The sequence below is a fragment of the Bison bison genome, unplaced genomic scaffold (assembly GCF_000754665.1).
Source record: "Bison bison bison isolate TAMUID 2011002044 unplaced genomic scaffold, Bison_UMD1.0 scf7180017864124, whole genome shotgun sequence".
Taxonomy (NCBI): domain Eukaryota; kingdom Metazoa; phylum Chordata; class Mammalia; order Artiodactyla; family Bovidae; genus Bison; species Bison bison.
The window spans coordinates 645333-670086 of record NW_011494696.1 but is presented as its reverse complement, the minus strand read 5'-3'; the positions used below and the strand labels follow the sequence as shown (position 1 = coordinate 670086).

The following is a 24754-nucleotide window of genomic DNA, read 5'->3' as shown; positions in this document are numbered from 1 at the left end:
TCCTTGAGTTTGCTCAAACTCATGTCCATTGAGTCAGTGATGCCATCCAACCATCTCATCCTCTGTTGCCCCCTTCCCCTCTTGCCCTCAGTCTTTCCCAGCATCAGGGTCTTTTGCAACGAGTTGGCTCTTTGCATCAGGTGGCCAAAGTATTGGCCCTTCACTTCAGCGTTAGTCTTTCCAGTGAATAGTCAGGGCTGATTTCCTTTAGGATTGACCAGTTTGATCTTCTTGCAGTCCAAGGGACTCTCAAGAGTCTTGCCAGCACTACAATTTGAAAGCGTCAATTCTTAGGCGCTCAGCCTTCTTTATGGTCCAACTCTCACATCTGGACAGGACTACTGGAAAAACCACAGCTTTGACTATACAGATCTTTGTTGGCAAAGTGATGTGTCTGCTTTTTAATACGCTGTCTAGATTTGTCATGGCTTTTCTTGCTGCTGCTAAGTTGCTTCAGTCATGTCCGACTCTGTGCAACCCCAGAGACAGCAGCCCACCCGTCCGTGGGATTCTCCAGGCAAGAACACTGGAGTGAGTTGCCATTTCTTTCTCCAATGCATGAAAGTGAAAAGTGAAAGTGAAGTCACTCAGTCATGTCCGACTCTCGGCGACCCCATGGACTGCAGCCTACCAGGCTCCTCCGTCCATGTGATTTTCCAGGCAGGAGTACTGGAGTGGGGTACCATTGCCTTCTCCAATGGCTTTTCTTAGCTATTAGTAAATAAAACTAGTATTAAACTTAGAAAACAAAGAACAAAAATAATTGCTCTCCATCAACAACCTCAAAGGACTTTTCTAAAAACAACAACAAAAAAACCATTCACTGGAATTCCATACTCTTTGGCTCAGGCTCCTCCCCCTAAATTCCCTGGGGGTATTAGTCATTGATTGGCTCTTCCTTTCCAACCAGTTCTCCTGCGGCCTCAGAAGTGAGGCAAGGGAGTTCAGGTGGCTCTGAAGCCAGGCTGTGTGGAGAACAAGTGGAGAAGAGATGGGGACGCTTTTGGCTGGGCTGCCAGACCTCATCTTGTCATTGTTGTGGGGCCAGGGGACACAAGCCATCCCAGAGGCTCCGGCCCTGGGAAAGGACAGTTTCCTCCCTTCTGCGCATCTTTACAGTCAGGGCCCTTTTAGGACTTGGTCCCTGAGGCTTGACTGGGTGCTGAGTCGTATCACCTTCGTTTGTTGTTTAGTTGCTCAGTCGTCTCTAACTCTTTTGTGACGCCATGGACCATAGCCTGGCAGGCTCCTCTGTTCACGGGATTTTCAAGGCAAGAATACTGGAGTGGGTTGCCGTTTCCTTCTCCAAAAGGGTGGTACTCCACCACAGGGAGTCGAAACCGGACCGCCTAGATCAAACCCAGGAATCCTAACTGCTAGACATGTGGGAGACAATGGGATATATCACCTTTGGGGGTGGGCTATCCGAGTTCAGGGCTGGCTGAGCATGGTAGAGTTGGGAGGAGTTTGGAAGCCCACCTGAGTGGTCAGAGATCTCTGCGCCTTACCCTCGGCATGGTTACTGAACCAGAAAGCAGGATGCTGGATTCAAGTCCAGTGGAGTAGACTGGTTAAGAGTGTGGGTTCTTGAAACAGTCAGCCTGGTTTCGAATCCTTGTTCAGTCACTCAGTTGCTGTCGTGTCCGATTCTATAGGTTAGACTTCTAGCTTTGCTATTTTCTAGCTGTGTCAACTCAGGCAAATCACTACTAAATTTTTTGCTCCTTGGTTTCCCTACTTTGTGGACTCTCTATGAGAATTCAATCAGTTAATTCATCTAAAGTATTTTTAAAAGGACTGGTGTATGAAAGTAGTGAATAAATGTCAACTGTATCACTGAGCTGTGCCTGGAGATTGTAGGGGGTACTCGGCATGTCTTGGGGCCTCCACTTTCCCCATCAGAGCAATGGGAAGAACCACAACGTCCTTCCCTTATTCCCTATCCTTTGAACTTGAGATCCCTGAGATGGGCAACGACTCTCAGTGTAGGTTGCAAGTAGAACACTAGGTGCCCATCTGGTTGTCTCCCAAATGTCCGTCTGCAAACTGGGAATGGCAGTCCAGGGCCCACCCAGTGACTCTCAGGGCCAGGGGTGAGTTGGACATTTCTGGACCGCTCTCTGAACCAGCGCTGCCCTCTGTGAATATCTGGGCCCCCAGCTCCAGCCTGGGAGGCAAGCCATCCTGGGGTCAACTAGTCTTCATCACCTTTCTCAGGTAACAAAAGTGGGTCTGCATGAACATGATTCATGGTGATGTCCAGGCCATCAGGCCCACGCTGCTCCCAAAGCTTGTGGGCTCTGCAGCCCCAGGGGCCTGGTCCTAGTCCTGGAGAGGAGCGCACTCTGCCCTTTCCGCAGCAGTGCCCCGGAGCAACAGCTGGGGAGAACGCTGCACTGGGGTCTGTGGGCCTTGGGGTACACATGGGATGCTTAGAATCTCATAGGACTTATGGCAATGAAACTGCTCACAAAGTACAGACTTGCCTGTTGGCTGGGGTCACAGAGGAAAAGTCCAGGGTGTGAGGAGAGGCTAGAACAGAGAGTTGAATTTGGGTTCTGGAAGACCTTCAGAAGCTTAAAGCCAAGGGCAGGGCGGGCACTGGGCGGGAGAGAGAACTGTGTTCCTGCTCGTTGTTGTTCAGTCACTCAGTCGTGTTCAACTCTCTGTGACCTCATAGACTACAGCATGCCAGGCTTCCCTGTCTTTCAGCATCTCCTGGAGCTTGCTCAAATTCATGTCCATTGAGTTGGTGATGCCATCTAACCATCTCGTCTTCTGTCGTCCCCTTCTCCTCCGGCCTTTGATCTTTCCCTGCTTAAGTTGATCACTTAACCTAGCAACATGTCCTTAAAAACTCTTGGTTACTTTTTCTTGCAAGTATTTTTTACATGTTGTGATTTCCTAACCAATCTCCCCTTTCTTTCTAGACAAATGAGTGGTCTCCGGTTGGGTTTTGTTGTTGTTGTTGTTGTTATTGTTGTTATTATATTTACTATTAGAAACTACATAGCCTCAGACTTTTTACTTAATAGGGCAGCAGCTCAAGGTGCTCCAAGGCACTGAGCTCCCTGGCTGCATCATCTCCCTTAATCCTCACGGCAAGCCTGCTGTGTGAGTGCTTGTTGCTCCTGTTTTACAGAAGGGCCATTGAGGCTCAGTGAGGTCAATGATTTGCCCTAGTCACATAGTTACAAATGGGCTCAGCCGGAAAAAAATAATTGAGAACTTTCCAATTTCCGACTCGGGGATGCTTACTACTATGTAGTACTGTATTCCTGATCGTTTCTTTAGGAAAGGTTCCCAGAAGTGGAATTACTGGATCAGAAGGGCCTGGTTTGTTTTTTATTTTTAAGGCTGTTGACACATGTGCTCACAAACACTTTACACTGATATTAAAGAAAGAAAGATATGCTTTCAGCAAATATCACCTTCCATGTTCCCCACACTGGTTCTTCTTCTTCATTAAAAAAAAAAAAAAAATTTATTTATTTGGCTGCACCAGGTTGTAGCATGTGAGATCTAGCTCCCTGACCAGGGATCAAACCTGGCCTCCCTGCACCTGGAATCTTAGTCACTGAATCACCAGGAAAGTCCTTCTCCACCATTCTTTCGCTTCTGCACAGCATCTCTCCATCCATCATCCACTCAGTGAGCATCTACCATGCACCCACCTGTTCCTTGAGACATCGATGGCGCCGGGGCTGCAGGTTCCCTCAGCTACGGTAGATGGTGTTTATCTCACTCCCCTATGTGGGTGTGCCGGGTGTGGCCAGGCCTGAGTTCCCACAGCCCCTACAGGGACCTGAAACTCTCCCCGCAGGCCTTGTTCTGACACTGGGCTGGCCAGCTGGGGCATCGACTGGGAAAACACCCCCCTTTCCCTCAGTGTCTGTACCTCCTCCCTCCCTGTGTCTCTCATTTCCCAGAAGCCAAGGGGAAATCCACGGGCCTGGGTGACCCAGGAAGGGGAGGAGTGGCCCATTTTCTTGGGCTTTGGGAAAGGTGGCTCTGCAGTGCATTCATTTTCCCCGTCCTCTGTCTCCTTCACTTCCTCCTTCCCTGGCATCTTCCTCTTGCCACCCCAGGTAACGTCCTGCCCCACTCTGCTTGGGACTAGCCTAAAAAAGCTGCCACCTTCCTGAGCCAGAGGTAGCTCTCTCAGCTTCTTTCCTCTTGCTGGGAAATCCTCCCCTCCTTTCCTTATCCCTCTTGATCCATAAGTTTCCAGACTGTGGGCTCAACTCAAGACTGTTTTCTGGGTATACAAGAGAATTTGAGGCTTCCCTGGTGGCTCAGAGAGTAAAGAATCTGCCTGCAATGCAGGAGACCTGGGTTTGATCCCTGGGTTGCGAAGATCCCCTGGAGAAGGGAATGGCAACCCACTCCAATATTCTTGCCTGGAGAATCCCCATGGACAGAGAGCCTGATGAGCTATAGTCCATGGAGTCACAAAGAGCTGGACATGACTGAGCAATTAACACACACACAGGAGAGTTTCAGGTGGTAAATGAACTGAGCATTAAATAACACTGAGCTACTTAGCAAGAAAAGTTTTCAATTATTTTATTTTCAGGGCTCTGTCGTTCTTGCTGATCTCCTCAAAGAGTCTCTAATTGATGATGGTGTGTCTTTCAACATTTATAATGTGGCTTTATTTTTATTTATGTGGGAGAATATAGGACTTTATTCATTTTTATTTTTTGGCCACACTGTGCAGCATGTGGGATCTTAGTTCCCTGCCCAGCGATCAAACCCACACACTCTGCATTGGAAGCATGGAGCATTAACCACTGGACCACCAGGGAAGTCCCTAATGTGGCTTTATTTTTAGTGTATTTATTTTTACAATTCCTTTCTGTTTTAGGCAAGCAATACAAAATACCCATTTATATTGCTATATTTTCTAATTTTTCTGCATACCTACCTCTGTACCTAATCTCATATAGATGGAGTCTATATAAAATCGTGTACAATCATCTATATACATGATTTTTTGAAGTGTAGCCTTTTTTCTCTTTCTTTCATCACTTGTTTCTTTTTTCTCTCCCTCCTCTCTTCTCCCACTGGCAGGACCAGCAGCATAACTTGCAGGGCTAAGCGCAATATGAAAATGCAGTATCTTATGCTTCAAAATTGTTAAGAATGTTGAGATGGAGACAACAGAGCATTAGACCAAGTCCAGGACTTTTCTAAGCGCAGGGCACAGGCCACCTGGCTTGTGGGATCTTAGTTCCCCCAGCAGGGATTGAACTCATGCCCTTGGCAGCGGAAGCACTGAGTCCTAACCGCCCGTTTTCATAACCTGGTCTGTGTTCTTCCATACATTCCTCCATGTTCACATAATCATATCAATTTCCATGGAAATCCCTCCAAATGGTATAAGTCTATTTCATTCTTTACAAAGGCTGCATAAGATGTCATGATGTAAATGGACCATCTTTATTCTGCAATTTTCCCAACACATGGGCATTCACTTTTTCCAATTGTTTGCTGTTCAAAAAACTGTAATGAATATTTTTACATTCAGGCATCTTTGCATTGTAAAGTGAAATCTTAAGACAGGGTAAAGTTTCCTTTTCAAATGAATTTATTGCAGAAAAAATGTGAATCAAATTTATGGGAAAATGTGAAACATAGGCAGAAATGAGTTCTGGGAAGTGCGGATCCTGCACTGGGCCCTCTGTGAACTGAGGCCCGGATGGAAGGAGGCTGAGAGGTAATGTCTGCTTTTGTTTCTGCAGCACAGAAGTCCAAACACAAAAGTCAACCTCACTTGTTGAGATAAGGGACAGGAAAATGCCTGTGACACAGAAAACAAATAGAGTATCGCTGGTATTAATAAACTGCCCTGGCAACAGTTGTCCTTGGAGTTGACACCCCCTGCTCACTGTTTCACTCAGTCAGTTAATCAACAAACACTGTGTTGGGCACCCTGGGGGATGTGGGGCTGACCCAGACTTTGGCCCTGCCCTCCAGGGTTTTCTGATCTAGTTGAAAACATGTGTGCCTTTATGTATGAGAAATATTTTCTCAGACCCACAGAGAGGTGTAGAGAAGTGAGCTAGAGCCCCCCTAATACACACATACAGTTACAGCCTCATACACACTCATATATACGTGCAAAGACATACACATCAGGGTACACATACTGCCACAACCACATACACACATACACACACACCCCACAATCACACACTCAAGCACTGCAGCCAGCATTCCAATTCCCCCATCCGCTCCCCCTTTCCCCAGCACACACAGAAATAACAATTACACTGGAGTTCTGGGACCATTGCTGTGGGAACTGAGATTCTGCAATTCTAACTTGAGGGTATCTGAATTCTTGCTCCGACTCTGATATTAGCAGCAGAGTCTGTGCTCTGAATTCTGAGTCATTTCACCCTCAGGAGGTCAGGCTGGGCAGCCAACCAGGGAGTTGGTGAGAACAGGCAATTAAAGGTCTGATTGTTTTCTGTCTGAGTGATGGAGTAGCCTAGTTGGATGCTTGTAGGGGAGCTATGTCTGCAGGTTACGCGCATGCGTGTGTGTGTGTGTGTGCACATGCACAGGAGTGTATGCTCATCCAGGAGTGAGTCCATGGAATATTCTCAGATGAGGCTGAGATTGTGTAGTAGTCATGCCTGAATCTTCAGCTCTTGTATTATTCAGGCCAGGCCAGGCTAGGCTGTGATAATAAATACATCTCAAAACTCTTCACTTAGTTGTTGCTGAGTCGCTAAGTGGCTTAACACTAAAAAGCCTCACTTCTTACACAAAATTCAAGATGGGTCAACATCCCCCTCCATCCTGTGGTTGAATCTGGAATCCAGGATCTCTAATTCGGCCACAACAGAGCAGAAAGAGATGGAGGAGGCTCATTGACTCTTACCTACCTTGGCCTGGCAGTGGGCACACGTCTTTCTGCCTAGACATCAAGGGCTCCAAACTAAGGACAGGAGAATCTGGAACCTCAGAGGAGTTCCTTAGTAAGCTCACAGTCCCAACCGTATCTCCCCTTTACGCTTCTGCAAACCAGAATATCCATGCCCAGCATGGAGCCCATTCCTTAGAGACAGTTCAAATCCTGGCTCTGTCACTTGCTAGCTGGCTGGCTTCAGGCCATGTATCAGCCAGCATCCCAATGGGAAACAGGTGGCACCTTCAAAATAGGAGTTTGAAGGGGTCTTACTTGGAAAGAATAATGTGATAACCAGGTGCTTGGAGCAGCTGAGCTGTCACCACCCTTAGCCAGAGGAGACAAGACCACAGAGCAGTCAATGAGATCCAGAAGGAGAAAGTCAAGCAGAGGTGAGCCCCTGGAGATAAGCAATGACCTTCAGATGAAGGATCAGGCTACCCAAGGGATCGCACGAGAAGGAAGTCAGGAGCATAACTCCATGACTCCACTCCTCCCCTCCCTCATCTCTCTGTGGGGGCTCACCACTGGCTGAGCCCAACAGAAGCCCAAGGGCCCTACAAGTTGCTGATGTAGTCCAAACAGGTCAGCCTCTCAGGGCAAAGTGGACAGAGGCTCTGGAAGAATAAACAGACACAGTCTGGCACAGACAACTGATTTCTATTTTCTGGGCTTCCCTTCTCTAATTTCTAAAAAGTGGATGCTAATACCTACCTCACTGTGTTATTGAAGGAAAATGAAATACTGTATGTAAAGACCTGGCATATAATCGGCCCTCGGCAAATGTTAGTTTCTCAGTGTCTGAAGGTACTTCGTAGTCCAACGGCTCCCAGTCCAGGATGTGCCAACTACGCTAAAGTCTGGTGTGAATTTCTCAAACAAATTTTCCAAACCAAAAGTGTTTTTCCTAATAATAACTCCCATTTTCGAGCTACTTATATATGTGAAGTATTTTACTGGTATTGTCTCCTTTTAGCTTTATAATACTTTCTTAAGTGTTATTGTAAACAAGTTGGGACTCTGGCCGAGAGCAGTGAGTAACCCCTCTGTGCTCACTCAGTCAGTGAGTGGGTCTGGCCCCAAAGCCACAGTTGTTCTTTCTGCTCTCCTCTGATTTCTGAGCATGTGTGCACAATAATAGATGAAGTGGGGGATGCTGAGAATTTCTGTGCCCTGAAGGAGGTAAATGCACCCAAGGTTGAGGGCCCTGTCTTAGCAGAGGCCCCATGTAGACACTGCAGGCTCCAATGAGTGCCCCCTATCCTTCACCTGTGTGCCCTCCTCAGGCTGGAGTTCACTCACCCACCACAGCTGTTGCTGGTTAATTTCAGGTCACCCATCTCCGACTCCATCTGACCAGCCCAGCACCACCAGTGCAGAGAGCCAGAACTTGGAGCCAGGTGAGGAAAGATCTTACTGGGCTCATAGGCAGCTTTTTGAGACCAAGCAGGTGGTCTGCTGGTGTGATGGAAAAGGGAAATGGGTTTTTATGGTAGCAGGGAGGTTCCCTAACTTCAGATAACACTTCTCCTTCCTGACCCAATGCCTAAAGTTCCACTACTAGTTTCACTTTGAGATCTTAGTGCTACCATCTTTGAGAGGCTATTGATCAAAAATCATGCACATGTGGGCAAAGTATTCAGTGAGCGTTTAAAGAGGATTTGTTGAGAACAAGCTAAAGGACTCTTGGTAGGGGTACTGGGGTTCCATCAGATGGGGCCTTATTTAACTCAACAGATGTTTAAGGATCCACTCTGTGCAAAGTCTTGTGCAACTCTGGGCAGAAGCAGGAGGCAGGCTCAGGGGAAGACGAACTGCCATCCACTGAAATGGCCCATCTTTAACCCCATCATCAGCCCCAAGTCCATCTTTCAAGGTTCTGGGGTCATGATCCCATCCTCCTTGGTAGTACCCTCAAAATAGTGGAGGAGTCTGGGAGGGGAAATATGGCCCCATAGTACTGGGAGGAGGTGGGGGTGGGAGAGGGGAGGAGGGATGGGGGTGTCTCTGAGCCCACAACCACCTTTCACACAAGGTAACTCTGGAGGCGGAGGCAAGAGAGAAGAGTTTGTGGGGACTGGACACCCCAGGGTTAACTCATCTTAACCTCTAATCACCTTCGGCCCTACCCTCTCCTGATTGTAAGGAGGATCAAAGGGTCAGGGGAGGAGCCAGCCCAGCCCCCATTTTGCAGACAGGAAGGCTGAGGCCCAGAGCGAGTAGGGGACCGTCCAAGGTTAAGCAGCAGATCCCTGGTGAAGCCCTTGGCCTCTGTCCGCGCCCCTCCACCCCCTTCCATCCCTGGGGTCAGCAGCATCAGCATCTGCCAAGGCTCAGCTGATGTCTGGCGCTTCCAGGGGAGCGACTCCAGGTCCGTCTGGTGAATGGGAGCACCCGCTGCGAAGGGACAGTGGAGGTCTGGTTCCAGCAGTCGTGGCAGCCCGTGTGCGGGGCGCTCTGGGAGCTCGATGCCTCCCACGCCCTGTGCAGCTCGCTGGACTGTGGCCGGGCTCACCCGCTGGAACTGCCGGTCCTGCAGACCCCGGAGCCGCCGGCCTGGGCAGCCGCGGGGAACGCCAGCTGGGCCCCGAACACCACAAGTGTCCTGGCCCCTGCCGTCCAGTGCAGCGGCCCCGAATGGCTGAGCTGCAAGGTGGTGGAGCGCGACTGCCGCAGCGACGAGTGGCCTGCCCAGGTCAACTGTACAGGTACGAGCGGACCAACCCGCACCGGCCGCCAGGCCCCCTGCCCGTCCCACCTCCCAAGCCTTCGGCCCCTGCCCCTCCCTCCTGTCCTCAGTTCTGGCCCCTGGGCCCAAGCATCGCCCTCTGAACTGAAACCCCACCCACCAGCAACGCAAATACAACTATACAACTGGTTCCAACACCGGAGGCGCCAGCAGCGCCCCTAGCCCCTAGTACATAAATACGCCAGGTTCCCAGCATCTCTTAGCTCTTCGACTCCCCTAGGCTTTTCAGGCCCCGCCCACCGGGTCTCTAGCCCCACCCACTAGTCTGCCCCTCAGCCAGCCCACGCGGCCCAGAGAGATTCCTCAGTACCGCCCACCAGGCTACTAGCCCCTCCCACTGGCTCCCCAACCCTAGGTCTCCAGCCTTGACAGCCAGTCTTCTCAAGCCCCTCTCCCTGGGTCTACAACCCTGGGGAAACACTCCCCTGCCCAGTCCCGACAATCTTCTCACCCCTTCCTTTCCTCTACTTCTTCCCTCCAATCCCCAAACCCATTCTCCTCCCATCCCCAGATAAACGCGATTTGAAATTGGTGGGTGGTGGCAGCCCATGTGAGGGCCGCGTGGAGATGCTGGAGCACGGCCAGTGGGGTTCGGTGTGTGACGACACATGGGACCTGGAGGATGCTCACGTGGTGTGCCGGCAGCTGGGCTGCGGCTGGGCCGTCCAGGCCCTGCCCGGCTTGCACTTCGCCCCTGGCCAAGGACGCATCCACTGGGACCAAGTGAACTGCACCGGGTTGGAGACCTACCTGTGGCACTGCCCGGGGCTGCCCGGAAATGGGTACTGTGGCCACAAGGAGGATGCCGGAGTGGTGTGTTCAGGTGAGTGGGTGATGCGGAACCAGGGTCATCCAGCACTCACTATAGGCCTGCTGGGCCTCCATGAGTGCTGGAGAGACCCACCCTGCCCGTGGGAGGTCCCAGTCCAAAGGGAAGGTGAGACCCAAACAAACATAATCCAGGAGAGAGAGTGGCACATGACCTACGAAAGGCAGCCAGGTGGGGTTAAGAGGCAGCAGACAGCGCAGAGGCGGAGGGTGAAGCCTGCCCGCCTCCTGGAATGGGTGACATTAGAGACAAGACTCTTCCTGAGTGAGAGTTGGTCACCTGGCTCAGTGCAGCAAGGGGAGCTGGAGGCAGGGAGGTCCTGAGGAGGCTGTCAGCGGCTCCCCCGATGAGGAATGAGGTTCTGGTCCAGCCAGGGCTTCTCGAGCCCGAGAATGGAGAGGGAGGAGCAATCTTGTCTAAGGTACATTCTGCGTCAGTAGATCTGAGGCAGGGCTTGAGAGTCTGCATTTCTAACAGGGTCCCAGGTAATGCCGAAGCTGCCAGTCCTTGAACCACGCTTTGAGCAGCAGAGATGTAGACAGCACAGGGTCAGCCAGAGCAGACGGGGTGGACGAGAGGGGCGTGCAGAGGCAGAAGGGAGAGCATCTGGAGACCCCTTGGCTCTGGGGAGTCTGCATCCGTAGGTCAGGGCTGGTGGGGGTTTCCACCCAAAGGATCCTGACCTGACTCTGACCCCCCGCACCCCCTGCAGAGCACCAGTCCTGGCGCCTGACCGGGGGCACTGACCCCTGTGAGGGGCAGGTGGAGGTGTACTTCCGAGGGGTCTGGAACACAGTGTGTGACAGTGAGTGGTACGACTCAGAGGCCAACGTGCTCTGCCAGGACTTGGGCTGTGGGACCGTGGCCCGGTTGCCCAAGGGGCTGCCCCACTCCTTGTCGGGCAAGATGTTCTACTCATGCGAGGGAAAGGAGTCCACCCTCTCCAAATGCTTCTGGCGGTTCAACAACTCCAACCTCTGCAGACAGTCCCAGGCAGCCAGGGTCCTCTGCTCAGGTACCCCTCCTCCTCCTCCCCACTCCACTGTCCCATCCCCAGGAATTCCATCTGAATCCACAACCTAAGAACTTGTAGCCCATGGACCAGAGGTTGGGCTAGATTAGGAATGACAAATACTGGCATAAGAGGGACCATGGCCCTTACCGTGCCCAGGGTACACGGTATTGATCAGGTATTCTTTTCCCCAGATCCTTGTCACAGCCCCAGAATCATGAATCCAATCTTTATTAAGGCATTATTATATATGAAGCAGTGTTCCCTAGTGACTGGAGTTGGCTCAGGAAACAAAATCAATTTGCTATCCTAGGGCTGGTGATCACTGTAAAAAGAAAAATTAGAAGACACTAATAATAGGGCTACAGTGTCTGGAGCCCTAATCAGGTGCCAGGCATTCCTTGGGACTTGGTATGTATTTCAGCAAAGCCTCCTACCTGCTCTATGAATTGGGTTTCACCGAGTCTAAGATGGCATTGATCATAAATCACACTGTTATTGGGCTTCCCTGGTAGCTCAGCTGGTAAAGAATCCTGCATTGCAGGAGACCCCGGTTCAATTCCTGAGTCAGGAAGATCCACTGGATAAGGGATAGGCTACCCATCCAGTATTCTTGGGCTTCCCTGGTGGCTCAATAAAGATAAAGAATCTGCCTGCGATGCGGGAGACCTAGGTTTGATTCCTGGGTTGGGAAGCCATCCCCTGGAGAAGGGAATGGCTACCCACTCCAGTATTCTGGCCTGGAAAATTCCATGGACTAGTCCATGGGGTCCCAAAGAGTTGGATGCGACTGAACAACTTTCACTTTCACTTTCACAGTTATTCTTTTATGCACCATCGGGGACAAAAACGCTGCCAAAATAAACTCTTGATATGCCATCAATTGAATTGATTGATATTACCACCCCTAATTTCCGAGGTGTTAAAATGTGAAGAAGCAAAAGCGTTAGACTTGAACAAACACAGTGTCAGCATCTCTGTGGAGTTCAGACACCAGGCTATGAATTCCGGCTCTGCTGATTACCAGCTGGGAGGCTTCATTCATGAATATGCAGATGTTGATACCAGGCATTTCACAGAGTAGCTAGGAAATCAGACAGTATCCACTATGGAATGTGGTAAGCCCCCTCCCTTACCAGTCAAATGATTATGATAATGATGAGACTGTCAGCTTCCCACTTCTTGAGGCAGGTGTGAAGAACAAACTCAATACAAGATGGAAAGGGGAAATATTTGGGTTCTCTAGCAGATTGTACAGAAGGAAGGGCTAATTCTTTCATTAGCTCTTTATTTTAACCAAAGAATCATCCTTGCATTTAATCCATCAGATCCTCTTTATTGTGGGGTGTGGGACTCAGCCATGTGCCCCGGTGGGAACACGCCCCCAGTTTCAGGCCACTTGTCTGTCCTGTCCACTTTCTAGCACAAAGCCCAGCCACCCAGGTGTTTGGGTGCATGTGCTGAGTGAATGAGCGGTGCTTTCTAACAGGTGCCCGGAGTCTGCTCAATCTGTCCATTCCTGAAGTCCCTGCAAGTGGTCAGCCGGTCACTGTGGGTGAGTATCCCTGGGGGTAGTTTTTCAGAAGCTTGTTTGCATGCATGCATGGTGTGTGTATGTGTGTGTGTGTCTGAGAGAGGGGTCTGATGGTCTGTCCCCCAACCCCCCACTTCCAGACAATGAACTTGACTCCCCAACTGTCCCTGGGCTCTCTGGGTGTTCTGTGCTCTGCTCATTTCATCTGCCTCTGCATGTCAGCTCCACAGTTCCGTGAATCCTGACATTCCATGGGCAGGAGTCCTCTTCCCACTCTCCATGAGCGCGAATAGGGCAGGAGGATAGAGCTAGAGAGAGTCAGAGCTGATCTGACACCAGCCAGAGCGTGGGGACGCCGAGGGTAGCAGACAGTGTGTTTATAATGTGCTGGGCACTGGCCAGGGCTTTACCATCATTATTTCCCAACCCTTTAATCCTCCCAGCAGCCCCCTGGGGAGGTCTTCCCGCAACCCTTACACAGAAGTAGCAGCTCAGGCTCAGAGGGTGGGTTGCCAGCCTGCCACCGTTGCCTGGAACCTGCATCTGAGGCTCTTAACTCCAAATCCACACTTGGTCTGTCCTCCAGCTGTGTGTAGCTTAGCCATCACGGGAGTCGACTTCTGGGGCCCAACCCTCAGCTGTACCTCTTGCTAGCTGTGTGATGCTGGGCAATTCTTAACCTCTCTGAGCCTCAGATCCTAGACTACAAAATGAAGATGAGAATCACAGTACTTCTCATCTAGTATTGTTGCTGTGAGTTTCTGGTGAAGAGCACACTTCACAACAGGGCTCAGTACACAGTAAGCACTACCTGGACATCAGTTATTCTTGTTTATTGATTTAGTCCAGGTGTGGAGCCCCTTGGCAGCTCCAGGATAAGCACAGGGGTCAGCCCTCATTCATAGGCTTACTCCTCATTCTGCTCCTGGCTCCCTCTTTCAGATCCTCTCCAGAGGCAATGGGTAGCTTGGGGAGGGGACAGAAGGCCATCAAGTCCTGCCAGAGAACCTGGCTATGGATAAGGCATAGAGAGGGAATGAAAAGCTTTACGGTGAGCTCCTATCAGGACCCCTACACGTACCCTCTCACACTTTTAATTACTGAGGTTGGGGTAGGGGACCACGCTACCCTCAGAGGAGCAAAGCACTTATGGAGACCTATTCTCCAAGGACCACACTCCAGCCCATGATCCAGCAGCCCCTCCTTCAGCCCCTGACCCTCTTGGCTCATGTTCACAGGTCTCCCCCAGACCCCTAGCCCAGTCTTTGCCTTGTACCTTCTTCCTGCTGCTACATCCAGATCCCACCCTGGCCCAAACTGCTCCATTTTCAAGAGGAGGGGAGAAAGTGAGGACGGGGAGAGGGGTGATCCTCCTAGTGGGAGCAGACACTGCTGCCAGTCAGGGGGCCTGGGTGAGCTCATCCCCCCAGCCTCCCATGTTACTGTCACTCCCCTTCCTCCAGCCCTGCAGTCTGCACACCCCAGGCCTTCTGCACTGAGCAGGAGATGCTTCATGTCTCTGGGGTGATGAGGGTTAGGGTTTCATTGTGGCCTCCATCCATTCTCTGCTCTGCGTTATTTTCAGCAGGGGTGGGGCCAGGAGGGAGGGGAAGGCAAACAGTCACACCAGGGCTTCAGGGCCGGAAGTTCTGGAGTTCTGGCCCTCACTCCTGCCCTCAGGGAGTGCACCTCCAGTAGGGGGGATGCATCTGGGCCAAGGGAAGGAGATCTCTCTCTCCTGATGATCTGTTCCCTGCCTGCAGAGGCTCAGAGCCACCTTCTCTGGGAATCCAGCCATGGTCTAACCCACAGAGAATCAGTGTCGCTTGGAGGGATGCACACCTGTCCATACTTTCATCACACCAGGCATCTCACTGAATTGGACTGAGTCAGCTTGTCCATCCGTCTTCCCATTAGACAGAGACAGAGACCCTCAAGGCCTGTGACACTACTGTCCTATTTGTCTCCTCAGGTCTAGTGCCTGGCACATTGTAGGTGCTCAGTGATTATTGAGCAGAGACAGATCCATGTGGGCTGGTGGCCAGGAGAAAGTTTCATTCAATGACTCATTCAGTATGCATTTCTCAGGCACCTACTATATACCAGGTGGGCTTCCCAGGTGGTACAGTGATAAAGAATCTGCCTGCCAGTGTTAGAGACGCAGGAGATGTGGGTTTGATCCCTGGGTTGGGAAGATCCCCTGGAGAAGGAAATGGTAACCCACTCCAGGATTCTTGCCTGGAGAAACCCATGGACGGAGGAGTCTGTCGGGGTACAGTCCATGGGGTCACAATGAATCGGACACAACTGAGCGACTTCACTTGGGAAGATCCCCTGGAGGAGGAGATAGCAACCCACTCCAGTATTCTTACCTGAAAAATCCCATGGACAGAGGAGCCTGGTGGGCTATAGTCCAGGGGGTCACAAAGAGTCAGACACGACTGAACACACACTATATACAGGGCACCTAAAAGCAGATCGGAAAATTGGGAAAAAAGAAGGGAGGAAGAGGAGAGGTCCAAAAGGGAAGTGGGTCAGGTGCAGAGAGGAAGGAGAGGTAAAACAGACAAGGAAAAGTCCATGTCCATTCCTCCTCCCTGATTTGGGGTTCTTTCTTCCAGACTCTTCTGTGATTGTGAAAACGAAGGACTGGGAATCTCGAGAGCTAATGCTCCTCATCCCCTGCATCGTTCTGGGAATTCTCCTTCTCATCTCACTTGTTTTCATAGCCATCATCCTCTTGAGAATGAAAGGAAAATACGGTAGGTGCAGAGTCCTGGGAGCCACAGGAAATGCCCAGGGATGAAAACAAGCAGACTTGAGGTGCAGTCTTCCCAGGGGGACGTGAGCCATGGGGGTCACCAGCAGGAGTGAAGGTGATCCAGCAATGGCCATCCAGCCCTGGTCCCAAGAAGCACCTCCTGATGGGAAGGATTTTCCCAGCATGCCCTTCAGAAGTGGTCCACGGGAGGACCACATTGTATGTGTGTGTGTTTAGGGGCATATGGGGGCGGGGAAGGTGGGAGGGAAGTGTCTCTATCAGAAAAGAACCAGGAAGACTGGAAAGGCACACAAAGTGACTTGTAGAATCTCTGCCTCCCCTCCCTCAGCCCTCCCCGCTGTGGTAAACCACCAGCACTCACCCACCACCACCCCGGCAGGGATGGAAAACTATCAAGAGGTCCCCATCACCATTGCCAAAGAAGGTAGGATGTCGCCTGTCCTGGGGTTGGGGAGGGCAGGGGAGGTCAAAAAGGGAATACTTTTTGGAGGGTCAGTACTGCTTAGGTCAAAGCAGTGCCCCAGCTGGAGAAGAGACCTGGGCCAGCCCACGCATGCTCACGGGACCTTGAACAAGTCTAGCCTCAGTCTGGGCCTCAGTGGGCAGATGACTTTCCAGTGCACTCATTCTAGAGCTCTAGGCTTTTGAATTCTGGACCAAAACAGGCCCAAGGCATTTTGGACCTTAGTTCTCAAGGAGAGCTCTGTTCTGCTAATTGGCCAGTGGGTTTGTGACATCATCACCTCTTCTAACAGTCTGCCCAGAATCAGCCTGTCTGCAGAGCCCCATCAAAGTTTTCCTGGAACATAAATGTATTTCATATTTTCCAAATAAAAAAAGGAATCAGTCATCCATCTTTAATGATATACTGATGTATATCTCTTCAAAGTCTTGTGAAGGCGTTCGAGTTTAATCCCATGGTGTTATGAAAGTATTAAATCACCTTTATTTGAAAGAGTTCGATGACACAAAACCAATACAAAACTCAGAGAAATATTATAAAGATTCTTTGCACACAGGATCCATATATTTGAGAAGAGAATATGAACACAGAACCTAGCACAAGGGTAAGCTCAGAGCGGCCACTCACTGAATATCATGGTGTAGAGATTAAGAGCCCACACTGCCTCTTCTCTGGGCTATGTGAGACTCTTTCTGTGCCTCAGTTTCCCCAGCTGTAAAATGGGGACCCTAACGTAGCTGCCTCACAGAGTTATTATGAGCACTAAATGAGATAATATTGGGTTGACCAAAAAGTTCATTAGGGTTTTTTCCCATAAGATCTCCTGCATTGGCAGGCAAATTCTTTACCACTGAGCCACCTGGGAAGCCCTCTGTAAGATCTTATGGAAGAACCTGGATGAACTTTTTGGACATCCCAATATTTGTAAATGTTGGAATAGTGCCTGGCTTGTAGTGACTACTACGTGTTTGTTAAATTAAAAAAAAAACTGTTATTTAGTTTCCTGTGTTTGAAATGGATGGGGGGAGCTTAGACAACCCAGGCCTGACAGTCTTGCACAAGGTGGGCTGCCTGGCATGCTCCCCGCCCCTCCGTCTCTGGTCCTCACCATCCATGCTGCCTGCCGCCTCTCTCTGCTCCTTTCTGTGCTCTGCCTTGCTATGCCTCAACTCTGTTCTCTCCCCAGTTCCCAAGCTGCCCATCCAGGTCCAGGCCCCGCCCCCCGAAGACTCGAATTCCAGCTCGGACTCAGACTATGAGCACTATGACTTCAGAACCCAGCCTCCTGTGGCCCTGACCACCTTCTACAGTGAGTGCCTGGGCCCGACTTCCGAGGGCCCACCTTCTGGCTCCAGGGAGAAGGCCCAGCTGGCTGGGGAACTGCAGTAGGTTTCCCCTCAGTGACTCCTGCATGTCGAGGGTGACACCTCCATTGTTGTGACCACTGGACTGACTCTCAGTGGTCCTGCACTGATGTTTTCCAAGTGTGTTGTGACCCTGGAGACATCTCAAGGCATTTCCCCTTGGATTACCTTTTCTCTGGTGTTTGTGACCATGCAGGGTCTCAAAATCAGTCCGTCGACATTCACCTAAATGTGGCTGCATCTCTGTACGAGATGAGGGACTCCGGTTCAGATGGCTTCTCGCACGCTCACACCCCTTCTGTGTCCCATTCTGCTCCTTCAATCTCACCTCCTCTCCCACCTCCACCATGAGCCCAGCTCGCACCCCTTAGCTGGCTTCTCCAGCTCTGCTCTCTGCCTGCTGGGGATGTCGGAGGAGGAAAAACAGTGCTCAGGCAGAGCCCACGTGATGCAAGGAGGTCGGAGGAAAGCAGAGACTCTCACAGCTATTGTGAATCCCTTGGGAGCTCATCAAAATTTCCTGAGCCCCACCTGCGACCTACTTTATAAGCTAGGATGAGAGTTTGTTTGTGTGGGACACAGCCTCCAAATGACATCATCCGGATAAGCTGGAGGGGCCCAGGCTCCTTTCTTGCTGCTCTGCAGTCCCTAAGACGTTGCCCTGTCCTCATGGTCCAGAATGGCTCACTGCCATGTCTGCATTCTAGACCGAGGCAACGGGGAGGCAAGGCATGCCCCACCTGTAAAGCAGCATGCCAGGGACACCCACACGGCTCCCACTCACTTTCTACCTGCCAGAACTTAAACCCAGCAGCTACAAGAGAGGCAGGGAGACAAAGCTCTTGCCCTGGGCAGCTGAGTGTCCAGATGAAGGCCAGAGATCTCTTACTGCGTGGTGGGCAGGATGGACACCGGGGACAGCAGCCATCTTTGCCTCCCCCCGGACCCCCAGCTGAACGAGGGCCTCTGGAGGGGCAATGTGGATGATTCCAGTCTGAGGGGCCATGGACCAACCTTGGGGAGCCACAGAGGAGTGTCCTTAGAATCTGAGATTCTGAGCCCAGTCGTGTAAGATCAAAGATTGCAAGTCCAAAATGCTATTAATATGACACCGAGACTAAAAGTCAGTAGTAACACGTTTGAAAGAGCTGACTCCCAGATTCATGACACTGAAGTCCTTAAGATGCTGTGAATCTGCATCTCTCTGATTCTGAAATGGAGGTACCATAGCCCAGGATGCAGATTCCAGACCCTCGGCTTCCGCTCTGGGAAAGCTCCACTTTCTGGCCAGAAGCAGCCTGTCCCCGGGCTGGTTTAAGATTGAGGTTCAAGGTCTGCCTGGATTAGGATGTGAGCCTGGGATCAGATGAAAGAGACTAAGCCCCTCCATACGTCAGGGTGGTCCTCCTGCCCTGTTCAGCCTCCCGAGTCCCACAGAACACTAGCCTCTGCTCTGGGCTCCTCTGGACAAGGAGGTGGAGGCTTCCCCACCTCCTTCCTCACCGCCACCTCTGCTTGTAGATTCCCAGCGGCACCGCTTCACAGAGGAGGAGGCCCAGCAGAACAGGTTCCAGATGCCCCCCCTGGAGGAAGGTGAGTCAGCCTGGGGAGGCATGTGGAGGGAGGGAGGTGACTAGGATTCCAGCACTGCCTCCGGACCTAGCAGCTCACTCACTTCGAGAAGCATCGGTGCAATCTCCCTCAACAGGTCCTTCCTGACTTTAACCAATTCCCATTGGCAGTAAGTTCTTTCTCAGGTCTAACTTAAAGCCCTCTTACTGCACTGCATCTTCTTGATCACCATTCTCTTTTTCAGGCCCAGGACTGGAAGAGGTGCATGCCTCCGAGGTCCCACCTGCCAACCTTGAACACTGCATTGCAGACCCTCCCTCCCTGGACCCTCCTCCTCCACATCCTCCAAGGAGCAAAAGCAGCTCCAGCACATCTTCGGGGGAGATGTACTGTAATAGCCCCAGCAGCAAGCGACCTCTGTGGAGCTCTCAAGTGTTTTCATCAGAGAGGAACCCCCTCCTGGAGCAGCCCCCCAACTTGGAGCTGGCTGGCTCCCAGGCAACTATTCCAGGTAAGGTAGGCCCAGGACTGTGTACCTCCTCCAGCCTCCTATTCTATGTGCGACCCGACTGGAGGAAGTGTAAAGCTGGAAGCCCTGAGCCAGGCTGAGTTCAGGATTCTAGTCCCTGCTCAGCAGCCACTTGCTTTGTGACCGTGGACAAGTTTCTCGCCCTCTCTGGGCCTTTGTTTCCTCAGTTGTCAAGCTGAGGACTTTACCGAGTCTTGAGGGCCTTCTAGCTCTGGCACTTTGTGAACTAGCCTGGCAGAGGGTGACTGGCTCTGGGGTTTTCCAGCAGGGCCCTCAGCTGATGACAGCTCCAGCACCTCCTCTGGCGAGTGGTACCAGAACTACCAGCGGCCGCCCCAGCCCCTTTCTGCTGAGCAGTTTGGATGTCCAGGTGCCAGTGGCGGGGGTGAGGAAGGATCCTGGGAGGGGACACGGAGAGGGACTGGAGGGTGGATTAATGGAGGACCTCTGGATACATCAGCTCAAGGGGAAAAGAAGAAAAGTAGTAAGGTTTTTTTTTGTTTTGTTTTTAACAAAAAAGAATTTGAGGAGGTAGAGAAAATGAATGAAGGTGGGATGGAGAGAGATTCAAAGAGAATACCTTAATAGGAAGTGAGCTCCCCATTAGTGGAAGCATTCAAGCAGAAGCAGCCAGATGGCCCCATGGGGGAGATGGTGGTCACAGAGCGGCTCCCAGCACTTAGGGACCACAACCCTGCTCTACAAGACTCTGCTTTCAGGACTGACATTCTATCGAGGGCAGTAATCATGAACAAGATGATAAGATGGTCTCATATAGCATCATGGGGGAGAACGAGGTGGGTCCAGATCCGCTCAGCTCTGTCCCTGCTCAGCAGGGGCAATGACTGGGCCTCTCGCTGACCTGAGCCTCCCTTTCACACAGGGTCCCATGCTCCCCAGCCTGACTCCTCCTCTGATGAAGAATATGATGATATCGGAGCAGCCTAGCCCGGGTTCAGCTCTGTGTGCTCCCTCTCTCCAGACTCCTGCTCTGCATACTCCCTCTGCTCCATGCCCCACCCCCCATCCTCCCCGATCATCCCCAAGGGGCTGATAGTCCTCCCCTGGAGACAGGAAAGGAAAGTCCACACCTCTTACAGCTTAGCCTCCATCCATCAACAGAACCTACTAGCACAGCCCTCCTCCAGCCCAAACAGCAGCCCCAGGGCACCACAGGCACTACCCCTGAGAGGTAGTGAGCTCTCTGCCTTGGGGGTGAGCAACAGCAGAGTCTGGGCCAGTTCTTGGCAGAGCATGTGGAGGGGCTAGGCTGGATGATTCCTGGGGCCCCTTCCAGTTCTCGTGTGTCTGGGGCTTTGGTTGCCTGAGTGTCTGACAACTCAGGGTTCAAAGGTACTGCTGGAGGCAGGGGAGCCTCACATGCAGGAGCTGTTGGGCTGGTGTTGCTCTGACAGGTGGTTGCTGGGGCTTGGGGAGGGGGGCATCAGCTGACCCAGGCTAAGCTCAGGTTGGTACCTGCATCTAGCAAGGAGTCCAGCCGTCCTGGGCACAGCCAACTGACAGCAATCAGGACGACTGCCCCTCCCCAACCACCGGGGCTGGGGCTAGAGGCCAGCCCTGCCTCTAGAGATGCTTGGAGCCCACCAGGGACACAGCTCTGTTCTGCAGTGACCATCCCTGGACAGCGGATTCTTATTCTGAGCCTCCTACAGTTTACAAAGATGGTCCTGTCCAGGCCTCACCTCTATCCCCAGAGTCCCAGAGTGGGGCCCAGCCCCCATGGGGGCAGAAGCATAGAGACGTCTTCCAGGAGGGGCCCGGAGGCTGCACTAGGCCCTGGGTCCCCACCTGTCTGCTTGGATTGATGGGAGCGTCCCCGATGAACGTTGTCATCAATGTCACTCCTGGAGCTGTAAATGCATCCAGGCAGCCTCCAGGGAGAGGCTTGAGGGCTCAGAGCCAGCTTCTGGTGTCCTGTTCTGAGTATCCCAAGATTAAACTCATTGCTGAATGAGACTGGGGCGTGCAGTGACAAGTCCTTGAACTCACAGAACTCAGGCTGTGTGTGTATGTGTGTACGTGTATGTGTGTGTGTGTGTGTTGGGTGGGGACAGCTCTGTCCATTGAGGTGGAAATGTCAGGGCAAATTGGAAATGTACTGTGGCCCGGCACCGTGAAAAGTGCTAGGGGTACAGCAGACACAGGGCCTGCTCTCCTGGAGGAGATGGACAGACGCCTGCGAGTTCATATCACCTGCCTCCCTGATCTGCCAAACAGCCCTGGATCAGTGGGGCCAGGGGGACACTGTCCCCCCGTGGGACAAATTTTGATCTGGCTTCCAAAAGCTTCTGAGGCAGGGGAGGACGAGTAGATTTTACCTCAGACCTGCCTGGAAAAGGCATGGATCCCAGGCTGCTCAGAGGCTGAGGTGTTAGCCCAGCTGCACCAGTGAATGCCCAGCTCTGCCTTCGGGGAGATGGCTGGGGTCAGATTTTCTCTGAGTGCTCCCAGAGCCAGGGGACGGAGCAGAAGGCCACTCAGTGGCTCCTGCACTGAGGGGCTGGGCAGGCCTGTTTTCTGTTCACCTGTCCCCGAGGTGCAGAGAAAGCTGGCACTCTCCAGGGCAACCGTCACAGGATGTGGTTGCTGCTGTGAAGGGGCCCCCTCTTCAGGCCCTCTGAACCCTTCTGGGGTGGTGGGGGATTCCTAGGGGAGGAGCCAGTGCTGGGGTGGGCAGGGTCAGACTCCCAGGTCGGTTTGTAGAAAGTTTTTTTTGGCAGACAGCTAAGGTTCAAATCCTAGCTCCACACTGCCCTGGCTGTGTGGCCTCTGGCAAGTCACTCAACATCTCTGAGCCTTTGCTATAAAGTTCGTCCGCATCCACGGCAGCAGAAGGCACCACATAGGTGGTGGCAAGGTTAGAAGCTTGGCAATAGATGTTCCCTATTGGCAATAGATGAATCGAATGGGTAGATTCACCAGTAGAGGCAAGAGATCTCTGTGAAAGAAGGAGGAGGGGATGAGAAGACCTCTCTCGTGGTCTTCATGGGGTCTTAGTGCATTGGTGCTGGAGGAGACTTGTCTCACTCTCATTTCACAGGTGGGGATGTTGAGCCCTCCCAGGGGAAGGGACTTGTCCAGGGTCACTCAGAGAGTTAGTGGCCGACTCACACTTTGGCCCTGACTCCTCCCAGGCATTGTCCCTTGGGGCTCAGACAGGGAGAGGGTGCTACCTCTGAGTTCTCCCTCTTTTCTCATCAGGGCCACCTCCCTATCCTCGGGCCCCTCCTTTCTACACACACACACACACCAGTCTCAGAGAAATTGGGAAACTGTGAGACATGTCTCCCTTGCTCTCTCCCAGCCTTCAGGCAGCCTGGGACCACCAGGGTCACACATGACAGGGACTTTTTGAGGGCTGGTGTCATGACCCACAAACCCTCCTGCTCCTGGGCTGGGTGAGGGGAGCTCCTCCCAGGGAAGACCCTTCCCCCATCTCTATGCCTCCAGGGCACTCAGACCATTCCTTACAGAGTCAGACCTTGAGCTGGAACTGAAGAGGCTGGGATGAATGACATCCCGCACTGACCAGAAGGAGTGGAAGCCTGGCAGGGGAGTCACCATCATAATCAAGTGTGCTACCCTCTATTCCATGGAATTCTCCAGGCAAGGATACTGGAGTGGGTTGCCATTCTCTTCTCCAGTGGATCTTCTTGACCCAGGGATCAAAGTCATGTCTTCTGCATTGGCAGACAGGTTCTTTACCACTGAGCCACCAGGGAAGCCCTACACACTCGTTAGAGACCAGGCTTCCCTGGTAGCTCAGATCATAAAGAATCCATCTGCAATGCAGAAGACTTAGGTTTGATGCCTGGGATGGGAAGATCCCCTGGAGAAGGGAATGGCAACCCACTCCAATATTCTTGCCTGGGAAATCCCATGGACAGAGGAGCCTGGAGGGTTACAGTCCATGGAGTGGCAAGAAGTCGGACACAACGAAGTGACTAACACACTCACACACTTTAGAGACCTTACCCTGTATATACCTCAAGGATCTGGGAGAAGAAATACAAAGATGTTAAGTGGATGGGGACCTGAATCCCAATTTCAGAAACACTGATTTGGAGGAGGGGCTATATCTGAAATGGAGGCGTTCCAGCAATTTTCCAGCTCTGCGAGCACAGGGAAAGAATGAGGCACAGGGAACGCATGGGGCCCAGGACAGCCCCTGTCCCTGCTGGAGGGTGGCCATCCTGGAAGGCTTTCTGGGGAAGTGATGCTGAGCTGGGTCATAAAAGATGGGTAGGAGTAAGCCATGGGAGTGGAGACGGATGAGCATTCCAAGTTGAAGGCATTGCATAAGCAAAGACAGAGCAAGAAACTGGGTGTCTTTCAAGGTAGAGGCTGGCCCAGCCTGTGAAGAGAAGAGGCTGAAGACCACCAGTTTTCACATCAACTCTCTTTCATAGATGAGAAAACTGAGGCCCAGAGAGGTTAAGTAAAATGTCCAAGTCATACAGCCAAAAAGTGGCAGAGCTAGGATTTCAGTACATGCCATCTGACTTCAGAGTCTGAGCATTAACCATGGCACTTCCGACAGAAACCTGTCCCTGTACCCGCCTGGAGCCACACTGCTGGTTACAGAGCACCAGCTGAGCTCTGAGATCTGGAGACACCAGCCCGTCTGTCCACCAGCAGCAGGGTACCTGCTGGGTGCTTGGATGCTAAACTCAGGGATGGGATAACTCACAGTCTGGGCACCATAGGCATCAGACTCTATGCTGGCCTTGGGGCACAGAGAGGAATGAAACCTAGGCCTTCCCTGAGGGAGACAGACAAAGGGATCATTAACTGCAGTATATCCCATGGGTGTGGTGGCGGTGACGATGATGGTGATAAAGATGACAGTGAGTGGCACTTACTATGTGCCAAGCACGTATTATTTCTTATAATCCTCATAAGAGTTCTCTGAGAAGTTAGTATCCTTTCTAATTTATAAATAAAGAAACTGGGGCCCAGACCAGAGAGGTTAAGTGACTAGCC

General features: G+C 51.9%; 1 protein-coding gene across 6 annotated transcripts in view; it reads left to right on the top strand.

The window, feature by feature from the left end:
* CD6 (CD6 molecule) overlaps positions 1-23428 on the top strand; it is a 48118-nt gene extending 24690 nt beyond the window's left edge. Inside the window, exons 2-13 of one of the 6 annotated variants that reach the window (XM_010839627.1) lie at positions 8248-8316; positions 9274-9624; positions 10177-10488; positions 11207-11509; positions 12996-13061; positions 15662-15802; positions 16151-16246; positions 17472-17594; positions 19171-19242; positions 19532-19732; positions 20016-20135; positions 20634-23428. In XM_010839627.1, the coding sequence (XP_010837929.1) occupies positions 8248-8316; positions 9274-9624; positions 10177-10488; positions 11207-11509; positions 12996-13061; positions 15662-15802; positions 16151-16246; positions 17472-17594; positions 19171-19242; positions 19532-19732; positions 20016-20135; positions 20634-20698 (1919 nt within the window). In that variant the 3' untranslated portion in view covers positions 20699-23428. Of the gene's footprint in view, positions 1-8247; positions 8317-9273; positions 9625-10176; positions 10489-11206; positions 11510-12995; positions 13062-15661; positions 15803-16150; positions 16247-17471; positions 17595-19170; positions 19243-19465; positions 19733-20015; positions 20136-20633 lie in introns of all 6 variants that reach the window. The other 5 variants (XM_010839626.1, XM_010839625.1, XM_010839624.1 and 2 more) reach the window with 5 other exon arrangements.
* Positions 23429-24754: the final 1326 nt, after the last annotated feature.